Source organism: Neofelis nebulosa, chromosome 13 (genome assembly GCF_028018385.1).
Source record: "Neofelis nebulosa isolate mNeoNeb1 chromosome 13, mNeoNeb1.pri, whole genome shotgun sequence".
Taxonomy (NCBI): Eukaryota; Metazoa; Chordata; class Mammalia; order Carnivora; family Felidae; genus Neofelis; species Neofelis nebulosa.
The window spans coordinates 65,510,052-65,528,781 of NC_080794.1; the positions used below are offsets into that span (position 1 = coordinate 65,510,052).

The 18,730-nt window shown below is 44.2% G+C and overlaps 1 protein-coding gene across 6 annotated transcripts in view; it reads left to right on the forward strand.

The window, feature by feature from the left end:
* The window catches only part of SUFU (SUFU negative regulator of hedgehog signaling), a 126,948-nt gene that overhangs the window by 24,356 nt on the left and 83,862 nt on the right, over positions 1 to 18,730 (forward strand). For all 6 annotated transcript variants that reach the window (XM_058697612.1, XM_058697616.1, XM_058697613.1 and 3 more), the window contains exon 3: positions 12,639 to 12,775. In XM_058697612.1, the coding sequence (XP_058553595.1) occupies positions 12,639 to 12,775 (137 nt within the window). The remainder of the gene's footprint in view (positions 1 to 12,638; positions 12,776 to 18,730) is intronic.

The window sequence follows — 18,730 nt, forward strand, 5'->3', positions numbered from 1 at the left end:
GGCTTAGGACCCCGACACAGGTCAGCTTCACAAGGCAGAGAGCAAGGTGAGTATATTGGTTTTCTATGCATAACAAATTATCATAAACTCAGCAGCTTACAACAACACACGTTACCTCACGTCTCCTTTGGGTTAGGAGTCCAGGCGTAGCTTAGTGCAATGTTCTGTTTCAGATTTCACAAGGCTGAAATCATGGTATCAGCTGGGCTGCATTCACATCTGAGGCCCCACTGGGGAAGGATCTACTTCCAAACTCCCTCAGGTTGTTGGCAGAACACCTTTTCTTGTAGCAATAGGGGTTACAGAAGCTTCTTTAAAGCCAACAACAGAGATAGCGACTGCTAACAAAACATAGTCTTATATAATGTAACATCCTCATGGGCATGATAACCCATCACCTGGCCATATTCTGTTGGTTAGAAGCAGGTCACAGGTCCTATTGTCATTCAGGGAGAGGAGGCAGAGATCACAGGCGCCACCTCAGGATCCATCTGCTATAATGAGGATGGATCTGGACGGGCAAACAAAATATTCAGCTCAGACACCTGGTGCAGAGAAGGTGATTAACACCTGATCCTTCCTGAAGGTTGGCAGAGGGCAGAGAAGAAGGGAACAACCTGTGTGGAGTCTCGAAGGCAAGGAGGTCATTAGGGTATCCAGATATCTGCCATTCCATTCATTAGGCTTGGTGCTTAGAGTGTTCGGCAGAAGAGGTGGATGGGACCCAGGTCATTGTGAGGTTTGGGGAGAGGTCTGGACTTTCTCCTGAAGATTTAGTGGGGGGAGTTTTAGAGGATTTTTAAGCAGCTGGGAGATATATTCCCTTTGGGGAATGTCAGAGCAAATAACTAAGGAGGACAAGAAGCAGATCAGTGAGTGTTATGGACATCCAGGGGAAGAATGCAGAAGGCCAACCTATGGTATTGCAGCTAGGATGGAGAGAAGAGGATTGATTTGAGCTGCTGAGGAGGAAGGACAACTTGGTGACAACTTGGTGACTGCTTGTCTGGCTATGCAGGGGAATGAGGCAGGACTGGATGATGACACTCAGGATTCTGGCTTCATGGCTGTATCAGTTTCCTATTGCTAGTGGCTTAAAGACACATTTATGATCTCACAGTTTTGGAGGCCAGAAGTCTGACATGGGTCTCACCGGGTTAAAGTCAAGATGTCAGTTGGGCTGCATTCCATTCTCGGGGCTGAAGGGAGAACCCATTTCCTTCCCTTTTCCATCTTCCAGAAGCCACACTCATTTCTTGGTTCATGCCCCTTCCTCCATCTTCATGGCTAGGAAGGGTAGGCCAAGTCCTCATACCACACCTGTCTGCCTATTCTTCCACATCTTCTATCTCTCATCTTTTCTTTGAAGGACTCATGTGCTTAGATAGAGCTAACCTACGTAATCCAGAATAATCTTCCCATCTCAAGATCCTTAACTTAATCACATCTGCAAAGTCCTTTTTGCCATGTAAGGTAACATTTACAGGTTCCAGGGATTAGAATGTGGACATCTTTGGGGAGCCATTATATAGACTACCATGACAGTACTCTTTTTCAGTTAGGGAAAGATGGAGAAGGACCAGGTTTGGGAAGATACTGAGTTCAGATTTGCATATATTGAGTTGGAGGTGTTAGAGTCTGCTCCTTTATTTGGGGATAGATTTGGGAATCCTTAACAGAGGCATGGTGCCCGAAGACACTTTGTGTGGTTACCTGCAGAGATTGCGTATGGTAAGGAGATGGCAGAAACTGCAGGAAGTGGGGCTTTGGCTTCTGTCCTTTTTTCACTTACAGAGTTCCCTAGGGGACGGGTCAAGACCATGAACAGAGAAATGCTCACATTCTGTTTTCCCTGAGGAAGTGCTTTCCAATGGTGCCCTCCTTTTGCCAAGCAAATCTATATTCTCTGCATGTGTATAAGGGACAGAGCAGTGGCTAATTCCAGGGCATCATGAGGTTTGGGGCAGCACTGAGGACTTTGGAGCAAATTGACTTTTGAGAAACTTGGTGCTCTAAGCAAGTGCCAGAGTTTGGATGAGAGGCCCTTGAATTTATTTGGCATGCTCTGGGAGGCAGAGGTGAAGAGGTAGTCTCCTTGCAGAGCCCCAGAGCTACTGGAGGTCTTTGGTTGAGGTCTTTCTGTAATTTCTGCGTCCAGCTGGGACTAAGGCTAGGCTTTGCCCTGTGCCTGTTAAAGATATGCATGGGGGGGGGGGGCGGGGGAAGCCACCAAAGGAAAAGGTCTGTAGGTCTGTTCCCAGGGATAAGATTTAAAGGCTCCATTCTTCTGGGAGAGAATATCCAACCCAGAAAGGCTGGGAACTAAGTTTAATTTCCAAGAAGAAGGGCTGGTTAGAAGGGAAGACCAACGAGGGAGTAGGGAAAGAGGAAGGGGGAAGAAGAGATAAGAGGAGCCTTTGTAGGGAATGAAGTGACATCACTCCTCGTTCTGAAATTGGACTGGCCTGGCCTCCTGTGCCCTATGTTTCCTGAGGCAAATAGTCTACTCTTCCTTTTCTTTTGATAACAATATTGAGCTTGAGACTGAGCCACAGTCCCTAGACCTGCCTTTAGAGGTACCACCTTCTCAAGGCGGAGCATTCACAGCTGCCTTAGCTGGCCCGGCATTCCTTGCTTCAGATACCAATGGACATATCCAAGCCACCACCAGGGAAAGGGTGCACTGCCCATGGGTCTCTCCTGTCATATCATGAATGTCCAATATATACACTCAGCGAACAGATTCTATGAGAAGTCTGGCAGATAACAGTAGTAATAAGACACAGCCCTGTCCTTGTGGGGTTTACAGTCTAGACCAGAGATTATAACAGCAGAAAATGTGGAAAATGCAAAGACTTTGAGAAAGAAAAATTGACTGTGGTAGCCACTATAATAATTTTATTGTATTTTCTTTTTCACTAACATACACACATACATATATTTTATGTATTTTTACATAAAATTTTTACATAAAATTTTTACATAAAATTGTGTATGCACAAATACATATATTAAAATTTTTTTTTAGTGTTTATTTTTGAGATAGAGAGAGAGAGATGGAGTGCGAGCAGGGGAGAGGCAAAGAGAGAGGGAGACACAGAATCTGAAGCAGGCTCCAGGTTCTGAGCTGTCAGCACAGAGCCCGATGCAGGGCTCGAACTCACAAACCAAGAGATCGTGATCTGAGCCGAAGTCAGATGCTTAACCTATTGAGCCATCCAGATGCCCCCCAAAGTATATATTTTTAATGTTTATTTATTTTGGGGAGAGTGTAAGCAGGGGAGTGGCAGAGAGAAGGGGACAGAAGATCAGAAGCAGGCTCTTCATTGTCAGCAGCGAGCCCGATGTGCAGCTTGAATTCATGAACTGCGAGATCATGACCTGAACTGCAGTCAGACACTCAATCGACTGAACCACCCAGGTGCCCCTGCACAAATATTTTGAACTACATTTTGTATTAAATTTTGGTTCATGCTTTTTCATGACCATTTGTAGTAAAATATGTATTTACCATTAAAAAAAATTTTTTTTAGCATTTATTTATTTTTTGAGAGGCAGAGAGAGACAGTATGAGTGGGGAAGGGACAGAGAGAGAGGGAGACACAGAATCCGAAGCAGGCTCCAGGCTCTGAGCTGTCCGCACAGAGCCTGACACAGGGCTCGAACTCTCGAACAGGAGATCATGACCTGAGCCGAAGTCAGACACTTAACCAACTGAGCCACCCGGGTGCCCCTGTATTTACCATTTTAACCATTTGTAGATGTACAGTCCTGTGGAATTAAATACATTCACATTGTTATGCAGTCACCATCCGTTTCCAGAATTTTTTCATCTTCCCAGCTGAAGCTCTGTATTCGTTAAACAGTAACTCCCCATTCCTCCTTCTCCCCACCCCTATTCTAGCTAGTCTTGTCTCCTTTTTTAATGGAGATGTGGCAACCATCATGCCATTTTATGTATTTATGAATTTGACTACTCTAGGTACCTCTTATGAGTGGAATCATACATTTTCCTTTTGTGTCTGGCTTATATCACTTAGCCATAAGTGATACAAACCTTTTCAAGGTTTATCCATGTTGTAGCATGTGTCAGAGTTTCCTTCCTTTTTAAGGTTGAATACTATTCCATTGTGTGGATGTACCATATTTTCTTTATCCATTCACCCGTGAGTGAACATTTGGGTTGTTTTCACCTTTTGACTATTGTGAATATTGCTGCTATGAACATTGGTATACAGGTATCTGTTTAAGTCTGTTTTCATTTCTTTTGGGTTATACTCAAAAGTGGAGTTGCTGAATCATATGATAAATTTATGTTTATTTTGTTTTTTGAGGAACCACCGTACTATTTTCCAGCTGCACTGTTTTGCATTCCCATCAGCAACTCACAAGACTTCTAGTATCATGACCACTTTATTTATACGTTTATTCTATAGTTAACAATAGGTGAACAGCAAATAATAGAGGCTTTAGAGTGGGGTTCTGACATAATCTTCCCTTCTCTCCTCACCAGTTAGAGGTGCAAAGCCCTTGGCTTCTCAAAGCTTAAGAGATTAGTCCTCCTGTTTTCAGAACTCTCATTTTGAATGTTTCTGTGATGTCCCACCACAACATGCACCAGAACTTAGAATACCTCAGCTTATAGAACATTTAGACTGTTTCTAAATTCTTTTCTCTTATAAATACCATGGACTATATTTATGCAAAAGACTTTTTCCAAATACAAGATTATCCTCTTAGGGTGAATTTCCAGAACTGGGAACTACGATAGATAATAGCTGACACTTGAGACAGTACCCACTGTATTCCAGGCACTGTTTTGAGTGTTTCATATATATTAACTCATTTAAGTAGTTACCATATGATAGCTACTTGTATCTCCAGTAAAAAATTTTTTAGGGGCACTTGGGTGGCTCAGTTGGTTAAGCGTCCAACTTCAGCTCAGGTCACGATCTCACGGTTCATGGGTTCGAGCTCTGCTTCGGGCTCAGTGCTGAGGGCTCAGAGCCTGGACCCTGCTTCGGATTCTGTGTCTTCTTCTCTCTCTGCCCCTCCCGACTCACGCTCTTTCTTTTTAATGTTTATTTATTTTTGAGAGAGACAGAGCATGAGCAGGGGAGGGGCAGAGAGAGAGAGAGACACAGGACCCGAAGCAGGCTCCATCCAGGCTCTCAGCCGTCAGCACAGAGCCCGAAGCCCAGCTCGAACCCACGAACTGTGAGATCGTGACCTGAGCCGAAGTCAGACGCTTAAAACGACTGAACCACCCAGGTGCCCCTCATATCTCCATTTTAGAAAATAGACTTTATTTATTTATTTATTTATTTATTTATTTATTTATTTTCTCTAAACAGACTTTATTTTTTAGGTTTATAGCAAAATTGGGTGGAAGTAGAGTTCCCGTATACCCTCTGCCCTCACACATGCACAGCCTCCCTGACTATTTTTTAAAAATATTTTTATTTATTTTTGAGAGCGAGAGAGAAACAGAGCACGAGCAGGGGAGGGGCAGAGAGAGAGGGAGACACAGAATCTGAAGCAGGCTCCAGGCGCTGAGCTGTCAGCACAGAGTCTGACACAGGGCTCGAACTCGTGAACTGTGAGATCATGACCTGAGCTGAAGTCAGATGCTTAACTGACTAAGCTACCCAGGTGCCCCATCCTGACTATTAACATCCAGTACCAGAATGGTATGTTTGTTACAATTGGTGAACCTACACGGACACATCATTATCACCCATACTTCATAGTTTACCTTAGGGTTTATTCTTCATGTCCCCATTTTTATAGATGAAGAAACTGAGGCACAGAGAGGATAGGTGATTTGCCCTCCAGCCAGGAAGTAGTAGAGCCAGGACTTGAGCATAGGTCACCTGGCTCCAGAGACTTTCTTTTCTGCACTGCTGACATTTTGGTGGTTCTTGATGCATATTTGGCGCTTTCTAATTTGGCAACATTTTGCTTTGTGTGGGTCAGATAGTGACACTTCAGTGTTGGGTGATTGCCCAAATTTGCTCAAGATTAATGGCTTTCCCTAGACATGAGGCTTTCAGTTCTAAAGCCAAGGAAATCCTGGGAAAACAAGGACAAGTTGGTCACCCTATTTCAGTGACACCGGAGTCCTGGGGCCCATGATGAAGTGTTTTTAGTAAGTAGGTCAAGAGCTGGAGCTTCCCCAGATCATGGGAGGCCGGTGATGGCCAGAAGGATGAGAGGAAGTTGCCAGATACACTTCCTGTTCCCTGACCTGTCCACATTTGTTTCTGGGCACACTGACCAGGGCTCCTACTTGGTGTTCTGGAATTTAAACTGCCCAGCAGAGCAGTGGATCAGATTATGTGATGACTCTTCATAACTAACTGTCTTTTGATGGTTGGTGGGTGTTTGCTGCTTTTTGGAGAGGGGTGTAAAAGGACCCCGGATACTTGGGCTGGCTAACAGCCTAACCCTCCCCTGCAGCACACTTTTTCTGCCCAGAGCACAGCTGAGTGTAATTATACAATGCCTAGAGTGTTTGCTGTGCAGCTCAGGTATGTTGCAACATCCTGAGCTGTGGGCTGGCAGTAGGCAAACACATCTTGAAAAGATAGGTGGGTGGTCACATTTGTGACGTGAGAGGGATAAGGCTTGTTGCCAGCTACACTATAGGATTGCCAGAGCACTTCCACTGGATATTAGAGTATCTTGAGACCAGCAGGGGCCACTTCTTCTAGGGTCAGGCTGGTTCTTGAGAGGGATAAGGCTTGTTGCCAGCTACACTATAGGATTGCCAGAGCACTTCCACTGGATATTAGAGTATCTTGAGACCAGCAGGGGCCACTTCTTCTAGGGTCAGGCTGGTTCTTGATGGAAAGCGTTGCTGCCTGAGTCTGTTAGCTCATTCTTTTCGTCTTTACTGAGCACCTATTGTACACCAAGATATATATTCAGAGAAGTGTCCCTGCTCCCTGCTCTGCAGTCGTTTCCACCTAGTTCCTGCCTACTGCCTGGAGACAGCCAATATTATTAGTTTCTGATTTATTATTCCTGTGTTGCTTTTTGCACAAATGAGCAGATATATGTATATTTTCCTATCTTCCCCCTCTTTCTTCCTCAACAGGTAGTATTCTGTAGTACTTTTTTTTTTTTTTTTTTTTTTTTTACTTGACAGTATCCATATCAGTTTGTTAGCTCTCCCTCATAGTTGCCTAATACTCTTTGAATGGGCAGTTAGATTGTATCCGCTATTTTGCAATTACAAATTCTTAGAAGTGGGATTTCTGGGTCAAAAGGTAAAATATAGGGCACCTGGGTGGCTCAGTGGATTAAGCATCTGACTTTGGCTCAGGTCATGATCTTACGGTTCGTGAGTTCAAGTCCCACATTGGGTGAGTTCGAGCCCCGCTTCTCTCTCTGCCCCTTGTGGGATTCTCTCTCTCTCTCTCTCTCTCTCTCTCTCTCTCTCTCTCTCTGTCTCTCTCTGTCTCTCTCTCTTCACCCTCTCTCACTTGCAACCTTTCTCTCTCTCTCTAAGAAAAGGTAAAATATATGTAATTTTGTTAGGTATTTCTACCTTGCTCTCCAAAACGGTTGTGCTAACTTGTATCCCCACGAGCAGTGTATGAGAATACCTCTTTGCCCACAGCCTCAACAAGAGAATGATATCCTACGTCTTAATTTTTGCCAACCTGATAGATGAGAATTGTGTCTCTTGTTTTAATTTGTATTTAAGTTGCATTTCTCTTATGAGTGAGGTTGAACATCTCCTTGTATGCTTACAGCAGATATATCTGTACCTATATCTATATATCTGTAGTTTGTCCTTTTTTTTACTATCAATCTTTTCTTTTCCCTCTCAATTTTTAAGAACAGCTTTATTGAGATATAACTTACATACCATACAGTTCACCCACCTAACATAAACCTGTCATATATAATACATACTTGTCATATATCATGTATGTGTATAATTTAGTGGTTGTTAGTGCATTCACAGAGTTATGTAACCATCATCATTATCTAATTTTAGAACTTTTTCATTACCCTAAAAAGCAACCCCATAGCCATTAGCAGACACTCCACGTTTGTCCTCAGTCCCCTGGCCCTACATAGTCACTAATCTGCTTTCTGTTTCTACAGATTTGCCTATTCTGGGCATTTTATATAATATACACATAATATGTATTATATATTACAAGTTATATCATTCGTCACATATCGATGGAATCATACAATATGTGGTCTTTTTAAAAATGTGTTTTAAGTGTTTATTTATTTTTGAGGTAGTACAAGTGGGGCAGGGGCAGAGAGAGGGGGACAGAGGATATGAAGCGGGCTCTGCCACTGACAGCAGCAAGCCCAGTGTGGGGTTCGAACTCAGGAACTGGGAGATAGTGACCTAAGCTGAAGTTGGATGCTCAACCGACTGAGCCACCCAGATGCCCCGGTATATAGTCTTTTGTGACTGGCTCCTTTTACTTACCGTAAGTGATGTAATGCTTACAGTATTCCAGGTCGTTTCTAACATTTAATCCTCATAACAACTCTGATATAGTGACTGTTTTGTTATTATCCCCATTTAATGGATGAGGAAAGTGAGGCACAGAGAGGTTAAATGTCTCACTAAGGTCACATAGCAATAAGAGGATGGACTTTGGAGTCAGGTAGACTTCAAGTCCAAGCTCTATCGCTTGCTGTGTGACATGTGGAATATTACTTAAACTCTCTCTGGTGTCTTTTTCTCATGTGAGTTAAAATGAAGATAACAGTGGGTGAGTCTTGGAAAATTAAATGCTATAAGAAAAGTGCTTAGCCCAAGTCCTCAGACTTAACAGGCATTCAGTTAATCATAGTGGTTCTTAATAGGTAGAGTCAGGTAAACCCAGCTTACTTGGTGTGGTTGGCCTTACCTCCTCTAGCACTTAGTTGTACCTGAGACATCAGCTTTTTCCTTTTTTTAAAGATATAATTCACATACCCTGAAATTTATCCTTTTAAAGTATACAGTTCAGTGTTTTTTTAGTATATTCATAAGGTTGTGCAACCATCATCACTATTTAATTCCAGAACATTTCCATCACCCTAAAAAGAAACTGTACCCATTAGCAGGCACTCCCCATTCTCTACTCCCCCTAGCTCCTGGCAACCACTAATCTACTTTCTGTCTCTGGATTTGTTTATTCTGGACATTCTGTATAAATGGAATCATACACTATGTGGCTTCTTGTATCTGGCTTTATTCACTTAGCATCATGTTTTCAGGGTTCATCTGTGTTGTATCGGTACGTCATTCTTCTTTATTCCATTGTACGAATAGACTACATTTTGTTTGTCCATCCATTGATACATTGGGTTGCTTCCACTTTCTGTGGCTATTACGAATAATGCTACTGTGAACGTTAATGTACAAGTTTTTGTATAAACGTATATTTTCCATCTCTTGGGTGTACACCTAGGAGTGGAGCTTCTGGGTCCTATGGCAAGTTTATGTTTAACTTTAGGAGGACCTGCCAAACTGTCTTACAAAGTAGCTCTGCCATTTTACATTCTGACCAGCAGCGTGTGAGAGTTCCAGTTTCTCCACATCCTTGTCAAGACTTGTTCTTGTCTTTTATTTTAGTCATCCTAGAGGATATGAAGTGGTACCTCACTGTGGTTTTGATTTGAATTTCCCTATTAACTAACAGTGTTGCGCGTGAGATGCCAGCTTTTAGGTCAGCTCTTTTCTGCCCACCCCAGCTGCTGTGTTTCCTCCAGAAAGTGTCTCCTGGTTTCCTGTTCATCTTCTGCCTGGTGTTAGTGGTCATTCTGGCCTCTTGGAGGCTGACTGATACCTTCTTAGTCCAGGTGCTTGGGGCAGGCTTTTGGGGCAGATTCCAGTGCCGGGCAGCTGTGTCTGGGATTAAAGGCACAGGTTCTCTCTGTGCATAGGTTGGTGTTACTCTTGAGGCTGCCACATCCGTTCTTAGGCTCACCAAACTGCTGGGACAAAGCCAGCCTCTCCCCTGGGGACCTCATGAGCAGGATCTGAAGTTCTTCAGCTGAAAACGGTCTCAACCATCCTTCTGCAACAAGACCGTTAGAACCCCTCACCCCCTCCTACCAGATTGGGGAGAGTCTGTATTGTATTCCTTTAAAATCTCCGTAGGAAGAAATTCCACTGGCCCTCTTTACCACCAGCTAGTATTTTAGCAGCCTTCTGTGTTAGAAACATTCTTTGCTCTGACCCAACTCCCTCCTCCTCCTGCAGTGTGTGCCAGTTTCCTCTCATGCTTTTCTTTCTCAGAGGATGTGAGAGACAGCCACCCCCTAGGAGGGGCTTCGTCCTCTGGTCAGACAAAACCGGTTTGGCTGGAGAAGCGCTCACGTGAGGAAGTCCAGACCAAGCCAGGCCTCTCCGGGGGACTTTAAAGACTGAATGACCTTGTCACTTGGCTATTGCCTTGGCAGTCTGCTTTGAAAAAGAGACCTTCTGACAGGCTCCAGGTTGTGTGTTTATCCTGAGGCTGGGCCATTCCAAACGCATGTTTCAGAGTTTAGAGGTTGCCTCCAGCCAGCCTGGTGGGTGGTAATCAAATGCAGGTGGACACCATCTGGCCCGGCCTGTCCTTCCCAGCCAACCAAGTGAGGGCTGGCCTGCCTACCACAGAGTTGGCCCAGAAAGCACCCTTCGTGCAGGCAGATGGTGGACATGTGCACGTGCGCACACGCACGCCCCAACGTGCATGTGTGTGTGCACAGCCTCCTTAGAGAGGTGGTGTTGCTTGGATGCATATGATTTCTCTCTGCATCGGAGAGTTCTCCCCATCGCGCAGCCTGAGGAACATGTTCTTTTTGTCTGTTTCTCAAGTTTTTGTGGTTAGAAATCATGTATTTTTCTTGGCCCAAGATGAAAGCCCTGGAATAATGGTCTAATACATTTTACAAAGCTGCTTCTAATTGGAGGCTTCTTGAAATCTTCCCTTTGGCCTAGTGACCCATCTTCTTTGGTGGAGTTTTAACTCTGAGTCAGTCTTGCCTTACCTCGGATTTTCACACTCCTCTCACGCTTGCAGCCGCAGGGAGGTGGCTTTCCCGACCTCTGCTTGCTTAGCTATTCCCTCAGCCCCCCTGCATCAAATTGCCCCCAAACCTGACAGCTCATCGGGGGAAGAAAATAGCTCATACTGTGTCATGCCAAACAACTTCTAGTCTGGTCTCTGAAATTCTAGGTGTGTACCCTCAAAATGGATTCTGTCTCCCACGTTGCAAACCATGGACACCTCCTTTAGATGTAATTAGGCACAAGCATGACAACTTTAAGGACGGATTCCTTTTCAGTCCTTTGGAGGATGTGGCTTCTCAGAGGTGATCTCCCTGGTGCAGCAAGTGCAGGACGGCTGAGCTCACCCAGGCACACAAGCAAGGTGTCTGAGGTTCGGAGACTTTGGACTCTCTTTTTGTCCAGTCTCTTGGCTTGGCCTCTTGAGGCTGATGAGGATGATGATGAAGGAAAGGTGCCACGCAGGATTCCAGGGTTGGACATCATCACCCTCCGTTCAGAATTCTTGCCACGGACTGCCTGTTCCGGTAGCTTGTCTAGCAAGGAGGTGCTGGCTGTCATCTTAGTTTATGGTTTGTATTTGTCTGCTGAGGAGTTTACATGTGTATAATCATTGTGGCTCATGTTTGTACAAGATATAATTACTGGAAATTATATCATGAACATATTTTAACTTTTAACCCTTCCCATGCTGGCAAGCCTCCTGAGTTCTCAGGAACTCTTCCCTGGACTCTTCCCTCACATAAGGGGGCATGCCACTCCTCAGCCAGGCCTTGCTATCACATCTACATTGTTTTCCTCTCTGGCAGAAGTCCATTTCAGGGGCTTCCCTGAAGACTTGGGGCCCCTGAGTGTTTCCTAGCCATCAGAGGCAGGCATTCTTCCCTTGCCTCATCGTCACTGTGATGTGTGTGGCCACAGAGGCAGTAACTGTCATCATTCTTGGCCACCTGGGGATGAGAAGTGGGAGCAAACCATACTTCCCCCGTATTCTAGTGATTGACAGGTATACACAGGGTGCCAGTTTTCAGGAAGAGCATGTGCCGATCGATGAATGCATGTGGCTTGCTGGGTTTCAGGAAGAATACAGGCCTTCCCAGTATTTGGAATCTGCCTGGGGATGTGTCCACAACTGCTGAGTTTGGAGACCAGCCAGCCCAGCTCAAAGATTGTATGTACCCTTGTGGGACAGAGTACAGATGAGAGTGGAGAAAGGATCTCATCCTCACAGAGCATACAGTAGGATTGTATCCTTAGCTCACTAAGTAGGTACTTAATAACAGTTCAAAGGAATAAGGAGTGTGAATAAGGAAGATTTTCAGTAATGGAGCCTTAATCACACAGAGGAATGTTCTAGAGCCACAAAATGTGGAACTCATAATTTAGAGTGCCACCAGGGGAATTTGATTGGCTGGGCCAAGGTCATACCCATGTACTGTGGCTGGCCGGAGGGCAAGACTAGTATTGTGGCTCCCTACAGGCTATTGAGGGAGAGTCCTCTGATTAAGGGGTTTGGATGCCGAGGCCACCAAAAATAGGGGAGAACTTTAATGAACTTTAAAAACAGTGTTTTCTTAAGGTAGTTGAACTAAAAACATTTGCTTTTTATTCCTTTCAGATTTACAGGAACAGACGGACCTAGTGGTTTTGGCTTTGAATTGACATTTCGTCTGAAGAGAGAAACAGGAGAGTCTGCCCCCCCAACATGGCCAGCAGAGCTAATGCAGGGCTTGGCCAGATACGTGTTCCAGTCAGGTAAGAGCCCCACGAGCTGGTGGGTGTGGGGGTTCTTTTGCCATAAGCCTGGTTGGCTTTAAAGGGGAACTCCTAGGTATATTTTGATAGCTGTGGAGTGACCTTTCCTGGGACTTCCATATCCCATTTGTGCTATGAAGGTGGCTTGTTTTGCCTGGAGTGAAGAGAAGGATATGCTGCTCTGACCTCCAGCAGCAAGTGGGAGTTCCTGCCACAGTTTTTTTTTTTTTTTAATTTTATTTAAATTCAAGTTAGTTAACATATAGTGTAATAGTGATTTCAGGAGCAGAATTTAGTGATTCATCACTTATATGTAATACCCAGCGCTCATCCCAACAAGTGCCCTCCTTAACACCCGTCACTCATTTAGCCCATCCCCCACCCCAACACCCCACTAGCAACCTCAGTTTGTTCTCTGTATTTAAGGGTCTCTTATGGTTTGCTTCCCTCTATGTTTTTATCTTATTTTTCCTTCCTTTCCCCTAAGTTCATCTGTCCTGTTTCTAAAATTCCACATATGAGTGAAATCGTATTATACTTATCTTTCTCTGACGGACTTATTTTGCTTAGCATAATACATTCTAGTTCTATCCACATTGCAAATGGCAAGCTTTCATTCCTTCTGATTACTGAGTAATACCCCATTGTGAATATATATACCACATCTTCTTTATCCATTTGTCAGTCGATGGACATTTAGGCTCTTTCCATAATTTGGCTATTGTTGATAATGCTGCTATAAACACTGGGGTGCATGTGCCCCTTCTAAACAGCATTTTTGTATCCTTTGGATAAATACCTAGTAGTGCAATTGCTGGGTCATAGTTTAGCTCTATTTTTAAATTTTTTTTTTTCAACGTTTTTTATTTATTTTTGGGACAGAGAGAGACAGAGCATGAACGGGGGAGGGGCATAGAGAGAGGGAGACACAGAATCGGAAACAGGCTCCAGGCTCCGAGCCATCAGCCCAGAGCCTGATGCGGGGCTCGAACTCACGGACCGCAAGATCGTGACCTGGCTGAAGTCGGACGCTTAACCGACTGCGCCACCCAGGCGCCCCAAGCTCTATTTTTAATTTTTTGAGGAACCTCCATACTGTTTTCCAGAGTGGCTGCACCAGTTTGCATTCCCACCAGCAGTGCAAAAGTGTTTCCCTTTTTCCACATCCTTGCCAACATCTGTTGTTTCCTGAGTTGTTAATTTTAGCCATTCTGACAGATGTGAGGTGGCATCTCATTGTGGTTTTGATTTGTATTTCCCTGATGATGGGTGATGTTGAGCATTTTTTCATGTGTCTATTAGCCATCTGGATGTCTTCTTTAGAAAAGTGTCTGTTCATGTCTTTTGCTCATTTCTTCACTGGATTCTTTGTTTTTTGGTTGTTGAGTTTGGTAAGTTTTTTATAGATTTTGGATACAAACCCTTTATCCAATTTGTCATTTGCAAATATCTTCTCCCGTTCCATCGTTGCCTTTTAGTTTTATTGTTTCCTTCACTGTGCAGAAGCTTTTTATCTTGATGAGGTAGGTCCCAGTAGTTCATTTTTGCTTTTGTTTCCCTTGCTTCTGGAGACATGTCTAGTAAGAAGTTGTTGCAGCTAAGGTCAAAGAGGTTGCTCTCCTCTAGGATTTTGATGGTTTCCTGTCTTACATTTAGGTCTTTCATCATCTTGAATTTATTTTTGTATAAGGCGTAAGAAAGTGGTCCAGGTTCATTCTGCAGCATGTCACTGTCCAGTTTTCCCAAGACCATTTGCCGAAGAGACTGTCTTTTTCCCACTGGATATTCTTTCCTGCTTTGTCGAAGATTGGTTCCTGCCACTATTCTAAATACCCTGAGCCCTTGTTGCAGACTGCCAGCCATTCTTCTGATGCCCAGTGAGCCAAATTCCAACTCAGCATGGAACTGACTAGCTCTTTCTCTGTCCCATTTCCCATAATTAGCATGGTCCTTGCTCCATGCTGCCAGTGGCCTAGCCATCTCTATTTCTGGGGTTACAAGCTCATGTGTTAATCTTGGTTAAGGCTTGGATTAACAGTAGAGGGTGTGACAGAGAGAGAGAATTGCCAAGAGTTTGCTCCCTCAGAGTGTAAAGGGGAAGCTGGAATCAGGCAGGACCTTGACAGTCAGAAAAATTTGATTCACATGATTCAAGTGGCTTCCAGGGGATGGTCCTGTGCTCCTACTGCCCCTCTGCAGACTGCTAACATGGTACCTGAAGTGGGGACATTGTGCTGGCACCTTGGTCTCCCGCTCTTAGCTTGCCTATAGTCTTTCAGTGGGATGAAACATTAGAGCAAAATTTAGTACCTTTTATGAAGGGTTTCTTATCATCTGAATGTTTCTGTGCGGCTAATTAATTGCTGAGAAACATTTCCCATATGACCTCAGATTTTGTTTCTTGGTTTCGGTAAGTAGCCTTCAGATGAAGCCCAAGACTTTTTTGTCCAACTCATTTGCTCTTTGGTTGCCATAAATGAGCAGCATCTAGGCCAGGGTCTCTCAAAGTGTGGTCCTTGGATCCCCTGCGTCAGAAGCACCTAGAGAGCTTGTTACAAACACACATTCGTAGGCCCCAAGGAGACCTCTGACTCAGTCTTTTAGAGGTGATGTTCTCAGATGCTTCTGGTAGAGACTAAATTTGGAGAACCATAGATCTGGCAGCTTCTCTAATAAGTAGAGTGATTTTCTCCCCACAGCTTTAAGTACGTTATAAATTGGAGGTGCAATAGATCCTTTAGGTTGCACTCATCTGTCCTTGTTCCAGACCCCTGAGGTCAGTTGTTGGCAGGGTGACTGTCACATAATGGGACTGATCCTTAACTACTATCTACCATTGTGTGTCCTATAGGATAGTCCCCTTTGGGAGACTATAGGAGGCCCTTTCTAAGCAAGGGTTCCCAAACCTGGCTGCTCATGAGATCCTCTGGGGAGTTTGTCCACACACGGATTCCCAGACCCCCTGAATGGCTGTGATTCAGTTGATCGATCAGAGATGAGACTGAGGCATCTGTTTCTTAATCAGCTTCCCAAGGGATTCTAATGCAGCTGGTCTGGGGATGATGTTTGGGGTCTAAAGGATGGTTGACCAGGAAGAAGTAACATTCACAGGGGAAGGGGGAGCAGGCTGCTTGAAGCAGTGGACCATGTGATTTGGTACTGTCCTAATGTGGTTTGCAGAATCTTTTAAATTGTGCCAGGAGGGGTGCCTGGGTGGCTCAGTCGGTTAAGCATCCAACTCTTGGTTTTGGCTCAGGTCATGATCTCACAGTTTGTGAGATCAAGCCCCATGTTGGGCTCTGTGCTGACAGTGTGGAGCCTGCTTGGGATCTTTTCTCTCTCCCTCTCTGTCTGCCCCTTCTCTGCTCTCACTCTATCTGTCTTAAAATAAATAAATTTAAAAAATAATAATAACAAAATAAAATAAAATTGTGCCAAGAGTCTATTGCCTGAACCCTTTGTGTCCTCCCTCTTTCCCTTCTTGGGATGCCTGAGGCTGACTCTAATACAGAACTGTCTTTGGAGGGGCACCTGGTTGGCTCAGTCTGTTGAACATCAGACTTCGGCTTGGGTGGTGATCTTACAGTTGGCAAGTTCGAGCCCTGCATCGGACTTGCTGCTGTCAGTGCAGAGCTCGCTTGGGATCCTCAGACCCCACTCTCTCTCAAAAATAAACATTAGAAAAAAAAACCTGCCTTTGGAAAAATAGACTTTTCTTGATGGGGAATTTGATCTGCTGTAGGAAAGGGGGCTCTAAAGACTAGGTCTTGCTTGTATAGACAGGTAATTCCCTGCCCACTGCTTAAGCCAGTGCATTTATGTTGTTTCCATTTAATGTACCTGTTCGGGTAGGTAGAGATCAGAGAAAGGTAAAAATGGGTATTATGAATCACTGTCAGGAGAAGTCAAGCAGATGAACTTCTGAAATAGTTCTCCTTTATAGTTCTGAAGTAATAGTGCAAGTAAGTGGAAAAGTAAGATTTAACCTGCAGTGGTTCATTTCACTCACACAGTAAACATCACTAGTGACCATTTTGAACCACTAATGTGATCATTGATTCAGGCAGATCATCAACAGTTGCTTAAAACCATTGGATAAAAAGATTGTTGGGGAGCAAGATATTCTCAGGGACTCAGAGAAACCCTCCACAATTTATGTATTTGTTATAGAGAAAAATACATTTACAATGACAAGATTTGGTTGGACATCACCTTAACCAAATGCTAGAACATAGCAATACTAATAATGAAATAAATTATTATTTATGTACCTTCTTATGTGTGACAGTGTGAAGTATAAAACATCAACGGTGGTGGGAGAGGTGCCTGGGTGACTCAGTTGGTTAAGCGCCTGACTTTGGCTCAAGTCATGATCTTGCAGTTCGTGAGTTTGAGCCCTGTTTTCGTCTCTTTGCTCTTAGCACGGAGCGCACTTTGGATCCTCTGTCGCCTTCTCTCTCTGTCCCTCCCCCACTTGTGCTGTCTCTCTCTCAAAAATAAATAAACATTAAAAAATAATCATTAAAATATCAAGTGTGTAGAACTTTTCCAAAAATGTTTCACCTATGTTGAATCATGAGCAAACAGTCAGACAAATCTAGATGATAGGAATATTTTACAAGACAACTTTCTGGACCCTTCAAAAATGTCATTGCTATGCAAAATAATACAAGGGCAGGGGTCGGGGTCTATACTAGATTAAAGGACACATAGGGGCGCCTGGGTGGCGCAGTCGGTTAAGCGTCCGACTTCAGCCAGGTCACGATCTTGCGGTCTGTGAGTTCGAGCCCCGCGTCGGGCTCTGGGCTGATGGCTCGGAGCCTGTTTCTGATTCTGTGTCTCTCTCTCTCTGACCCTCCCCCGCTCATGCTCTGTCTCTCTCTGTCCCAAAAATAAATAAAAAACGTTGAAAAAAAAATTTAAAAAAAAAAAAAGGACACATAACAGTATTTTTTTTTATTAAAAAAATTTTTTTAATGTTTTATTTATTTATTTATTTATTTTTTAAAATTTTTTTTCAACGTTTTTTATTTATTTTTGGGACAGAGAGAGACAGAGCATGAATGGGGAGGGGCAGAGAGAGAGGGAGACACAGAATCAGAAACAGGCTCTAGGCTCCGAGCCATCAGCCCAGAGCTTGACGCAGGGCTCGAACTCACAGACCGCGAGATCGTGACCTGGCTGAAGTCGGACGCTTAACCGACTGCGCCACCCAGGCGCCCCATGTTTTATTTATTTTTGAGACAGGGAGAGACAGAACATGAACAGGGTAGGGTCAGAGAGAGGGAGACACAGAATCTGAAACAGGCTCCAGGCTCTGAGCTGTCAGCACAGAGCCCAACGCGGGGCTCGAACTCACAGACCGCGAGATCATGACCCGAGCCGAAGTCGGAAGCTTAACCAACTGAGCCACCCAGCCACCCCAGTTGTTTTTTTTTTTTTAATCTTTATTTATTTTTGAGAGATAGAGACAGAGTGTGAGCAGGAGAGGAACAGAGAGAAGGAGACACAGAATCTAAAGGTTACGAGCTGTCAACACAGGTTCCAACACGGGGCTCGAACCCACGAACTGCAAGATCATGACCTGAGCCGAAGTCAGATGCTCAACAGACTGAGCCACCCAGGTGCCCTGACACATAACAGTTTAAATGAACTTTTCATTAAAAAAAATTTTAAAAAACGGGGTGTACCTGGGTAACTCAGTTGGTTAAACATCTCTGACTGGGCTCAGGCTATGATCTCATGGTTCGTGAGTTCAAGCCCCGCGTTGGACTGTCTGCTGTCGGCGTGGAGCCTGCTTCAGATCCTCTGCCTCCCTCTCTCTCTCCCCCTCCCCCACTCGTTCTGTCTCTCTTTCTCTCTCTCTCTCAAAAATAAACATTAAAAAAATTTTTTTAATGCACTTTGATCCTTGATTGCACCCTGAATTGGGGAAAAAAAGGATATTTTTAGGTC